The sequence below is a fragment of the Polypterus senegalus genome, chromosome 3 (genome assembly GCF_016835505.1).
Source record: "Polypterus senegalus isolate Bchr_013 chromosome 3, ASM1683550v1, whole genome shotgun sequence".
NCBI classification, from domain to species: domain Eukaryota; kingdom Metazoa; phylum Chordata; class Cladistia; order Polypteriformes; family Polypteridae; genus Polypterus; species Polypterus senegalus.
In genome coordinates this window covers 32,375,104-32,388,050 of record NC_053156.1, presented here as the reverse complement: position 1 = coordinate 32,388,050, position 12,947 = coordinate 32,375,104, and the positions used below count along the sequence as shown (strand labels likewise).

General features: G+C 37.7%; 1 protein-coding gene across 2 annotated transcripts in view; it reads right to left on the bottom strand.

The window, feature by feature from the left end:
• The window catches only part of acadvl (acyl-CoA dehydrogenase very long chain), a 165,612-nt gene that overhangs the window by 122,174 nt on the left and 30,491 nt on the right, over nucleotides 1-12,947 (bottom strand). For both annotated transcript variants that reach the window (XM_039746913.1, XM_039746914.1), the window contains exons 8-9: nucleotides 9,837-9,966; nucleotides 1,886-2,011 (exon numbers count right to left, since the gene is read on the bottom strand). In XM_039746913.1, coding sequence (XP_039602847.1) covers nucleotides 1,886-2,011; nucleotides 9,837-9,966 — 256 coding nt within the window. The remainder of the gene's footprint in view (nucleotides 1-1,885; nucleotides 2,012-9,836; nucleotides 9,967-12,947) is intronic.

Genomic DNA, 12,947 nt, shown 5'->3' with positions numbered 1-12,947 from the left:
AAAAAAGCTCACCAGTTCTTTCCACTTAATTCTTATAAAATAACAAAGTCTACTTTTGAAAGTCCCAAAAGTCCTACTGTTTACCACACTACTTGGTAGCTTATTTCATTTCTCTATGGTTCTCTTTGTAAAGTCAAACTTTCTAATGTTTGTGTGAAATTTACCCTTAACAAGTCTCCAACTGTGTCGAAGTGTTTTCAATGAACTCACTTTAAAATAACAGTTTTGATCCACTGTGCTAACTCCCTTCATAACTGTAAACACTTCACTCATATCTCCTCTTAATCTTCTTTTGCATAACCTGGAAAGGCACAGCTCTTTAAATCTTTCCTTAAAAGTCATTCCCTGTAGCTGTGGAGTCAACCTAGTCTCACTCTCTGTACTTATTCCAGTGTTGCTTCATCCTTTTTGTAGCCTGGAGAACAAAACTGCACACAGGACTCCAGATAAGGTTTCACCAGTGTGTTATAAAGCTTAAGCATAAACTCCTTGGACTTCAAGGCACACATCAGACTGCTAAATGCTAGAGGAGAATTACTTAAATGCTACAGCATAGCTAAGCACTGTTGCTGATCACATGCATCCCATTTAAGGCTAAAGTCCAGCCTTCATGAAATGGATAATGTTCCATGTTATTCATTATGCATCTTCGCAAGTTGTTTCAATGAATGAAACAGTAAAGTCAATTTACTCCAATGGCATGCACATTCCCCAAATCTGAATCCATTACACTGCCTTTGGGGTGGTGAGGAACATGGGGTTTTCAATATGAATGAATGATCAAAAAACTCTAAGGAACTGCATGATGCTATTGAGTCACATGGACCAAAATCCTTAAGGAAGGTTTCCAGCACCTTATTGTACCCATGCTTCAAAGAATTCGGGCTGTTCAAAAGACCTTAAAGTGTATGTTAATCCACTTCAATAAAAGGAAGTCATAGTACATCTGATGCAAGTGTAGCATGATAATACAGTCATTACAACATTAAACAGCTTTCTTTAAGTCTTGGCATGTAGGCTGCCAGTATCAACAGAGAGAAATGTGTTTTGGTCTCTGGGAGTTCCAGATAAACCCAAAACTCTACTGTTCTAAATTAATAATGTTAAAGTTTCAGGAACTCTCGGTCACTAATCCGGACTCTTGTGCATCATCTCTCCATTTAGGACACCTTTCTGAAGCAGTTAGTACAAGCTAGGTTGCTAAGGAATTGAATAATGTAACTAGGAAGTTGTCAGTTTAGTTCTCACCTGTGACCCTGAAAAAGTCACTTAACTCCCTGTGCTGAAAACTGAAAGAAATAAAGTTCAACAACATAAGTGTGATTTGAGAAGTGTCTCAATATGAAGTTAACCACAGAAATCTGATATAGAAAATAAATGATGTTTATTAATTTAGCAGAGAGAGTGTAAATTTATTTTTTAAATAACAAATAATCTTTACTTATAATTGCATCATTTTAGATGCAAAAGAGGAAAGCGATATGATGCAATCTCTGTCATGTTGCCACACAACAGTTAGACCGCATATCTAGTAAGCCTAGAAATGCATTTAAAGATAAAGACAGTGCATTTAAAAAATAAGCTGAGGCTGGTGTACATCTTTATTTAGGCTTCCTGATCACACTTTATACCTGGTTTGCATTTTTGCCTATACTATAGCTATGTACAATTTCCTTCAGACAGTAGTTTGCATTGTGATAATGGATGACTAGGAACATTTGTTGTAGTATAATTACACATTCACATTTAATGTATTTTTATGTTCAGCTGTGCTCTCTGTAATAGTAAAAATAAAAAATTACAGTATGAACTGTATTTGTTTAACCACAAATGTTTAAGCAATACTTTGTGACACCACATCAACTAACAAAGCTCAACAACTCACCTTGTGACTCCTCCGAAACCCTTCTCCACAATGAATGCTGTAATCTTATCCTTCACCTCCCCAGTGGTCTCATCCTTAACAGGAGTCTTCGCAAAAACAGTGAAAATCTCAGCCAGTCCTCCGTTACTGCAGGGCAAAAGGAACAATGGATTCAGGTATAGTTCCCAATATATATATAGGATCTTGTAAAAATGTGGACACATTTTTGGTAGGCATAAAAACCATTTTAGTATAGACAATAAATTGCAGTCATTTAATCAGTTTTGTATAAAGAGTGGGACTTCATTTAATAAACAAGTTATCTGAAACCAGTAAATGGTTGTTGATGTGTACAAGTTTAATAGTTTAATTTTGCTGTAAAAAGTAACAATATGCAACCAACCATATTCCTGGATTAAACACCATTTCCTTCACTGACAGGCTAAGTGAATTAAACCTCAAATTTTTTGCAGGCAAGAAAAAATAGAGACCCAATTTAGATCTATAGAATTAAAAAAAAAAAAAAGTTATCGATAAAGTGGAACCTGGAAAATTCTTTCAGTTTAACAGTGAATAACATATTCAAGTTATGTGGCTTTATTGTCATACTCTCCATACAGTGTACTGCAGCATACATTGCTACAAAATAACGTTCCCCATGACTGCAGTGTGAAATATACATAAACACAGGAGAAGTCTAAGACAGGTAAAGAACTATACTATAATAAATAAATTATTACAAATAAATAATGGGTAAGTGAATAGATGGTAGTTTGAAATGTATGGAAGTAAATAATTAATATTAGTAAAAGTAATAATCAAAAAACAGTACTGACAAGTGCAACAAAAGTAGCCTACTATATAAATAAGCTACTAGGAGCAGATCTGAGGGCAGTGGGGTATCACAGAGTTCAAAGTCTGGATAGCCATGGGGTAGAAGGCATTGTAGTACCTGGCAGAACTGGTTTGGATGTTGCAGTATCTTCTGCAAAGGTACCATGAAGGACACCATGATGATGAAGTGTGCTTAATGCACAAGCCAGGAAGATTTTTTTTCTCCCCAGAGTAGTTGATGCTCATCAGGCTGGAAAAGGTTACAAAACCATCTCTAAAGAGTTTGGACTCCACCAATCAACAGTCAGACAGACTGTGTACAAATGGAGGAAATTCAAGACCATTGTTACCCTCCCCAGGAGTGGTCGACCAACAAAGATCACTCCAAGAGCAAGGCGTGTAATAGTCGGCGAGGTCACAAAGGACCCCAGGGTAACTTCTAAGCAACTGAAGGCCTCTCTCACATTGGCTAATGTTCATGTTCATGAGTCCACCATCAGAAGAACACTGAACAACAATGGTGTGCATGGCAGGGTGGCAAGGAGAAAGCCACTGCTCTCCAAAACAAAAATTGCTGCTCGTCTGCAGTTTGCTAAAGATCACGTGGACAAACAAGAAGGCTATATTAAGAATGTTTTGTGGACGGATGAGACCAAAATAGAACTTTTTTGTTCAAATGAAAAGCGTTATTTTTGGAGAAAGGAAATTTTCATGCATTCCAGCATAAGAACCTTATCCCATCTGTGAAACATGGCGGTGGTAGTGTCATGGTTTGGGCCTGTTTTGCTGCATCTGTGCCAGGGTGGCTTGCCTTCCTTGATGAAACAATGAATTCTGAATTATATCAGAGAATTCTAAAGGAAAATGTCAGGACATCTGTCTATGAACTGAATCTCAAGAAAAGGTGGGTCATGAAGCAAGACAACGACCCTAAGCACACAAGTCGTTCTACCAAAAAACGGTTAAAGAAGAATAATGTTTTGGAATGGCCAAGTCAAAGTCCTGACCTTAATCCAATCGAAATGTTGTGGAAGGACCTGAAGCGAGCAGCTAATGTGAGGAAACCCACCAATATCCCAGAATTGAAGCTGTTCTGTACGGAGGAATAGGCTAAAATTCCTCCAGGCCGGTGTGCAGGAATGATCAAAATTTACCAGAAACGTTTAGTTGCAGTTATTGCTGCAAAGGAGGGTCACACCAGATACTGAAAGCAAAGGTTCACATACTTTTGCCACTCACAAATATGTAATATTCTATCATTTTCCTTAATAAATAAATGACCAAGTATAATATTTTGTCTCATTTGTTTAACTGGTTTCCCTTTATCTACTTTTAGGACTTGAGTGAAAATCTGATGATGTTTTAGGTTATATTTATGCATAAATATAGAAAATTCTAAAGGGTTCATAAACTTTTAAGCACAACTGTAATAAGTACAGTATCTGACAGCTAAGTTGTCAGATGTTTTATTTTTAAACCAGGATACAGGAAGATGCGGTATATGGCCAAAAGATGGTTGACACCTAGCCCTCAAGTCTATATGAGCTCATTGGATATCCTATTTAAAAACCATTGGCATTAATGTGGAGTTGCCCCCTTTGTAACTATAACAACCTCCAGTCTTCTGGGAAGGCTTTCCATAAGATTTTGGAGTGTGTCGGTGGAAATGTGTACCAAATTCAGCCAAAAAACAATGGACAAGACAATCTGGCTTGCAATTGGCATTCTAGTTCATCTAAATGGTGTTCAACAGGGTTTTATGTAGGCCACTAGAGTTCCTCAACACCAAACTGGTCAAGCAATGTCTTTATGGCAACAATATGGGTAAGGCACTTCTCTTCCATCATGACAATGCAAAAAAAACAGGTCCATAAAGGTGGAAGTGCACAATTTTATAAGATGTCTTTGTTTGCTGGAAGATTAACAAAACCCCTCACTGAAGTCATCAGGCCTAGCTCACCCTGAAAAACATACCCAGACCATTATCTCTCCTACTGCAAACTTTACAGTAGGTACTAATATAGAGTCCAGAAGGTAACATTCTCCTGGTGTCCACCAAACCAAGACTTGTCCATCAGACTGCAAGATACTGAAGCAAGTTTGTGTAGTCTACCTGTTTGTGTTAGAGTTGTTGCTCCTAGATGCTTTCGCCTCACAATAATAGCACTTACACTTGACAGTGCAGATCTAGTGGAGCATGTGTACTGACTTACGGAAAAGGTGGGATCCTATGAAAGTGCCATTTTTAAATTCACTGAGCTCTTAAATAGGACCCATTCTACTGCATACATTTCTCAATGGAGATTGCATGGCAAGGAGCTTGATTTTATGTGGCAGTTTAGCAAAGAGGCAACAGAAATACATAAACTCAATAATTAGGAGGATTGTCAATCTACTACAAATAATGTAGACCCTGTCCCTGCAACACTAGCTACAAAGTAGGAGCCAGTCCTGGATAATGAGCTAGTCCATCATTGCTCTTACTCAAGCACACAACCACACATTAATTTATCTATACTAATCAAAGGCAAAGCCCTCACTCACTCACTCACTCATCACTAATTCTCCAACTTCCCGTGTAGGCAGAAGGCTGAAATTTGGCAGGCTCATTCCTTACAGCTTACTTACAAAAGTTGGACAGGTTTCATTTCGAAATTCTACGCGTAATGGTCATAACTGGATCCTATTTTTTCATCCATATACTATAATAGACTTCTGCTCGATGGCCGTGGGAGGCTGAGTTAGGCCTCCCACATAATTTAGTGCCTGCCCATATAAGGCCGTCCGTCAGCGGAAATCCAATAGAAAAACTGCCGCTAAATATTCAAGGGTGAAGGACTGTGCTTATGCAGACGAAGATGAGATGGTCAGGGTGGTGTTTGGCATAAACTCAGCGAAACTGCGAGAGAAACTTTTAAGTGCTGGGTCTTAGCGAACATTAAATACAGCCATGGACATCGCACGAGATGGCACCAGCACAGCTGGGAACCTTCGATGCATGTACACCGAAGCGCTCACGTGAACTGACGCAGTGCACAGACAAAAAGCAACAGTTCCAAAGAGTGCTGAACAAAAACCGAATTACACAATTGAGAAGGCAGCGTCTGACACATACAAGCATATTCATAAGTGCAACTACTGCAGAAACAAAGCACACGGCGGAAAAAGTCAATGTCCTGCTAAAGGAAGACAGTGTAAAAAAAAAACCCGTCCATGCAGTGTGTCACGTCTTTATTGATGCAGTAAGAAACAAATCGATGAATGAAACCTGTTATCTTTACAACGATTGACAAACACGAATGTAACTTGAACACAACACATCCTACAAATACGAACCTGATTGAAAGAAATAATGATAATCAAATCCTTGATGACAGCAACACTCATAACAGTGACAAAACAATTACATTGACAATTGTTGTGATGTAGGATTTTGCATATAACTTGATAAATGTTTTGTATGTCTTTATTTATAATTTAGGCAAACCAAGTGGTGAAAGGTATTCATGTTTGCCTTCCCCCATCCCCCTTTTTACGACTGTCTCTTTGTAATTTTACGACAGGATTTGGGGGATGTGTCTTAAACCAGTTTGATGAGCATTTCTTTGCTAAAGTCTTTTCTCCCATCCCCCACACAAAGCCAGGTTAGTGTAATATATGGTCTTGGGGGGCAGGAGATAAGATGTTCTATTTCACCCATTGGTCTGAGGTATGGCTGTTTGGAATTGGCTAGTCTCAGAGGCCTTTAGGTACCATGATGTCCTATTGGTTCTAGGAATTGGAGAGAACATCTATAAATGTACTTGCTCAACCACATTCTCTCTCTCTGACTGACTGACATATGATGAAGAAGCATCTCTCTGACTGACCCACATATGAAGAAGCATCTCTCTGACTGACCCACATATGAAGAAGCATCTCTCTTGCTAACCTGTAATGATGAAGACAACACAATGAAGAGCACAGCTCAGCAGCCATATTGAACAGACATGTGGCTGAAAGCTGAGCACCAACGATGCCTTAACTAGAGACATTTTAGTAACTGCAAGTCTGTGTGCCACCTGAATTACACATCACCATTTTATCAGGTTGTATGGTTGCCAATATTCAAATGTACTTTGCATTTTGTTATTATTTATGAATATTATCAATAATACATTATTTTATGTGTAACTTAACTCCTGCTTGTCTTTTTACTACATCTAATTGCCTGAGGTTATAGATATAGAAGGGAAGGTGGGGATAAGTTATATACAGTGGTAAGTCTGTGAGATTAGGCATTCTAAGGCTACATATTAATAATACAATAGGGGAAAGTAGAGCAATATATATTACTCTACCAAGATAAAACAACAATCATGTTACATTATTTTCAAAATGTTTCCTTTTCTTTTTCATTACTTCTTTAACACACTACTTCTCTGCAGTGAAGCACGGGTATTTTTAAAATGCACATATTAGGGGATTTGGGAGAAAAACCTAAGCCGACATGGGAAGAATGTGAAACTCCACCCAGACAACGGCTAGGTGTTCATTTCAAACCATAGTTTATTTTTCTGGAAGCAACATCCACCACGCCACCCAGCTGCCCTTGCAGAAGATGCAATTGGAAAAGAAAATGAATTAATTGATAGGAGTAGAACGAAAGAAAACTGATAAGGTGCATATTTCGAAAAGGTTTAGCTGAGAATTTTAAAAGTATCTACTGTGCTTTTAATAATGGACCACATATTTCTTAAGTGTTACTCTTCAGCTATCTCATCCATTGATGGCTTTTCAACATTTCATCCATCACTACAGTGATCATCCATCCATCCATCCATTTTCTAACCCGCTGAATCCGAATACAGGGTCACGGGGGTCTGCTGGAGCCAATCCCAGCCAACACAGGGCACAAGGCAGGAACCAATCCTGGGCAGGGTGCCAACCCACCGCAGGACACACACAAACACACCCACACACCAAGCACACACTAGGGCCAATTTAGAATCGCCAATCCACCTAACCTGCATGTCTTTGGATTGTGGGAGGAAACCGGAGCGCCCGGAGGAAACCCACGCAGACACAGGGAGAACATGCAAACTCCACGCAGGGAGGATACAGTGATCATGTAGAGCCAAAATGTTTCCAAAAGGCAGGAATCAATTCCTCAGATGACACAACTCCATGATGGAGCACAATGATGTCTATATTCACTTTTTGTTTAACTTCTTTGTGTTGGTGAAAACACAACAGTGTTCATTTTAGAATTAAAAATAATAACAGCACCACCCACCTACTGGGTATATTGGATACAGCAGGAGTGAATATGCCTTTTTTATCTATTTGTATTTAAAGTGTAAATCTACTCCAGAAATCTTTTGAATGTTAAGTATGATAGCAGCAGGATAGAGATGCAATGCTTAGACATGCTACTCCAAACAACGAGAAATCTTGGCCTTATTCCTGGTTCACTCCCTCATATAGATTTTCTCTGAGGACTGCATTGCTTTCCAGCATTCAAAAGATGCAAATGTTTGGCTAACTGGTAACACCAAACTGGCTCTATATGTTTTATTAATGGTGTGTGTGAGAGAGAAGAGTGTGTCTGTGGACAATCAAAAACAATTTTCACATCATAAGGTTACAATTTTTGTCATTAAATAATCTGGTTTTTGCATTATGTTGCGCTCATTGAGTACTCCATGACATCAAAATAAAAAAAAACTTTTTAGAACAAGTGGTCCTCAAAATACCCACCCTGAACATGGAGACATTATGTTCAATAATTTCTGATAAAAAGTTGAATTTTCTTCAGGTAAGATGCATCATGTTTCACTTGTCACAGGTTCAAGGCCTGCTGTTATTGGACCAGCACTTATCTTGAGATCTTTCCGAAACAGTTTGCCCTATGTTCAATGATGACTGCCATAGACACCATTTAATGTAGTGCTGATTTTTGTAGTCTGATGCATTTAGTTGTAGGACCAGGCCTACTGATATGTCAAGTTTTTGCACAAGTAGTTTTTGAGATAATTTATTTAAATATACATATACAGTATGCATGCACAGAGACAAACATGTAGATGCTGAAACACACACATAAAGAATCTTATAAGTGAAGATGACAGACAGCTTGATTGCCGTAACTGAGCATATTCTTGATGATGATGATAGAGAGAAAAACACACACACGCAAACATACACACACTCACACACTTAAGATCTGTAAAAATCAGTATGCACAGAGGCATTAAGCCACTCAGTACTTTTTTTGGCCCAATGTGTTTAGTTTCAAATGAAATATTTAACTTATTCTTTACTTGTTCATTTTATTCTGCATTTATTTGTATACACAATAAACATTATATATTGTACATTAATCTACTTGATTCTATATTATCGTACAGTACAATCAGTTGTTTTGATAAATCATTTGAGTGATTTCCTGTGGTATCACTAAAGTGTAATTGTCATGGAACTAACGTATGGATCACTCCATACTGATATTTTCAGAAGTTAGATCATTTGTCCTCAACAAGAGTCTGACATCAACTTAAGCACCAGAAAATTTAAATATGCAGGAAAAGTATATGAAAAACAGTAGAAATAACAGTATAAACCTGAGCATATACAATTTAAGTGACTGGAACATTAATTGCTGTCAAATGCTAAATAACCGTATCTGCATTAAAAGGAAGCATATGAAAAAATATATGGGGTCACAGGGAATCGGTTTACTTAGAAAGACTGCAGATGTAAAACTTAAACAAACTGACATAGGTTAAGAACTACAGGTCCAAAAATAAATTACTTGATGGGTCCAAAAATAACTTTTAGGAGAGTCTCACTATTTCCCTTAGTCATTAAGATAATGTTTCTCTATTCACCAGTGGCCCGTTTGCTTTGATGTCTAATGAGTATACCAAATAAAAGTATACTGTTGGTGACTTTCCTTATCCAGTTATATTTTGTTTTTGCCATCTAGTAAACCCAGACATCAGCACTTCCCAATTTTCTTCCTGACACACTTCCAGCCAAATCTACTCTACTTCCCATGGTAAAAAAAATTAGGTTTTTTATTTATTGTGTACCACATTTCTTCATTAGTTGCACTATATTTAAGTTCCTTAGATCTTTCTAAGTGATATAGATTTACCTGATCCAGATCTTGCCTCCATTCAAGATATAGTACTTCCCACATTCACTCTTCACGGCAGTAGTCTTGATGGAAGCAGCATCCGATCCACTGCTGGGTTCAGTAAGGCAGTACGCTGCAATAGTTTCTCCTATGAGCACAATGAGATGAGAACAAAGTTAATATAAGTTGATGAGCAATCCAACCCTTTCAAAGAGCATCTGAAGATACAAAGCCTCTAAATTGCTCAAAAGAAATACATATGGTGCAAACATGACACTGAAAGAGGGTTCCCCCTTATCGGCTCAGGAGAGCTTTCAGTTTATCCAGTTTCAGGACATAGCTATCTAAAAGTCACCAGTGGCCAAAGGTTGTGAAAAAGACCCATGTTGGTTTTCCATAATCTTGAACAGGGATGTCAAAAATGAAACACCACAGTGGTTGCAGGTTTTCCTTCCAGCCAATTCCTTAATTAGTAACTAATTATGGATGCCAATGGAAAACATATATGTTGCTTTCATTTTATCTGATTTACTTTAAGAAGGCTGTTAAGCCAGTTATGTAATGACAACTTAAAATCAAAAGTAAAAAAAAAACATAACAAATGAGATAAGGAAAACCAAATGTAATATATAAAAACTCAGTCTCCTGATAAATTAAAAACAGCACAAAAACCTGTTCATATATTGTAGTGGTGCATTTTCATCATTATTAATTGTATGCTACCTACACAAGTTTTTAAATGACTATGCAGTCATGGGGTGTGCAAGTGATGGACCACTGAGCCAGTAGACATTTGAAGTTCAAGGCAAGCAAGAACAAGATGGTGGCGGGTTCCAAGAAAAGCAATTTTATAATAGCTCTGATCTTCATCCAGAGTATAGACGTCAAAGTAATTCAGGTATATATATATATTTTGAAACGTATGTGAGCATTTGAGACAGGGTTGTTGTTTATTATAATATCTATGTATTTATTGAGCTTCTGTAAAGCCGATGTTTCTCCTTCTGATGTTTAATATAAAAACTCATGCATGCTTAATTTAACAAAAAAAGTTTTATCTTAAGCTACCTATTCATTCCTTTCTATTGCTCTGTATTTTAGTAAAATTAGGTGCCTTGTATAAACACATAATGGTAGGTCCATGACTTGAAGAAGCTCTTCCACATCTTGTCTTGACCTCCATGGTTCCCCTTAACTGATATTTCTTAATGATATTTTGCACTGTGGCAAGTTCTAGATTGAATCCCTTTCATTTTTTTTAATCATTTTTCCGTTCTTTGTAGGTAACAATTAGTTTAATTTTTAGATCCTCAGAAGGGCTCACAATTGTGGAGTGTTGCATAATGTTTGAAAAGTACAAGAAGGTAATAGGCTATGGAACGGTCATCAGGTGACAATTCCTAGTGATAATTCTTCATCATACTAACACCTAATGAGCTAAGCCAGACCAGACTGACTACCTAACAAGCTCAGAGATCTCAGAACTGAAACAGTGCCTAGACTTTTCCAAATGCCACATTTCATTTTTTGTTATCCTATATTTTTTAATTCATTAAAAAAATACATAAACTAAAACAATGGTATTTAATGAAATGTTCATTGATCTCATTTGTTGCGTGTGGATGCCAAGTGCTGTGGTTGTAAGCATTGATGTTGCTTCACCAGAGACTGGTAGTCCTAGCCGGCCTGTGGCTTAGGCAACCTAGGCAAATGCTTAGGGCCCCCTGAATCCCCTGGCTGGACAGTCACAATAGCTGCATTCAGATGTGTTTTTGTGCGTTTTTTTTCCCTTTCTGTATGCCACAGGTAGACAAAATGTTAAATGTGGTAAGGTGCAAGTTGTTTAACTGTGTCACTCTTACAGAGTGACATTTTGTAGATAGCTTATCTGTTCATTATGGGTAGGCAGCTGGGCAGCAGCTTTCAGCTGTGATATCTGATTAAGAGCTAATGGCACTATCCAGGGAAAAAAAAAAAACACACTTATAATGGTATGGCCGGATTGGTTTAAACTAATTGATCTACAGTTGCTAACTACAGGGTATTAACTAATTTTGATAGACAATCCACAAAACGGATTTCTTTACACCACAAAATGATCCATAAGAAAAGCAGCTTATTACTTCACAATAATGAGAACTGATCTGCAAATTACTTAACTAAAATCACGTGGGAACTTGATGAGGGACGACTCATTGTGTGTGGAAAAACAAAATATGGCTAGGAATACTAAAACCATTTTTTTTTTAAATGAGAAACAAGAACTGATTGTTCCCCCATTGTATTATATGTTAAATCTGTTGCAATTTCCCTTGCAGCAAAGTTTTTGTGTTCACTATTCGATGAGTCTGATCATCACTGTTTGCTTCAAGAGAAAGGCATTCATTCATAAAACAGCATATAAATAATGCTGAGTATGGCACCAGCACCCATATAAGCTGCCTTGGCAAAACAATTCAATGAGCTCATTAATTCCATAAGTGAGAAGGTAAAATCGAGCATTTCGTGAATGACCTCAAGCAGTCCAAATATTACTCCATTATTTTAGATTGCACACTTGATGTTAGCCATGGGGAGCACACAACACTTAAAGAGTTGTTACACTGGAGGAAGTACCCAGGATTAAAGAGAACTTTATAGGATTCCTTCTAGCAACAAGCACAACATGAAATCTTAGGTCTCAGGTTGTCGGCTGTTTCATTCAACTTTAAATCTTGTGTCTGGAACCTGGGTATTACATTTGACCAGCCTCTAAATCTTGATGCTCATGTTATGTCCTTATTTTGCTCTTGTTTTTATCATCTGAAGACCTGACCACCCATTTCAGAGAGCTTTCTCATTCGTCATCCTCCACCATTGCCTGGCCACCATCGTACCGTAAGAAGGTGTACAGTATTCTTCCCCCAGCCACAGACAAGGCACACTCTGCTCCGAATGTAATCACGTTGTCTAACAGAAAATACAAAGAGGAGTACACCTTATATGGTGCATGCTGAAGCAAGGCAAAAAAATACAGCAAAGCTTTATTTTAGCCCCATGCTTTCTTGCACTGGCACCATTTTGCCATTTCTGTTTTAAGTGTTGAAATAAATTGCATGTGCTGTAATTTTTAACTGCTATTGCCTTTCT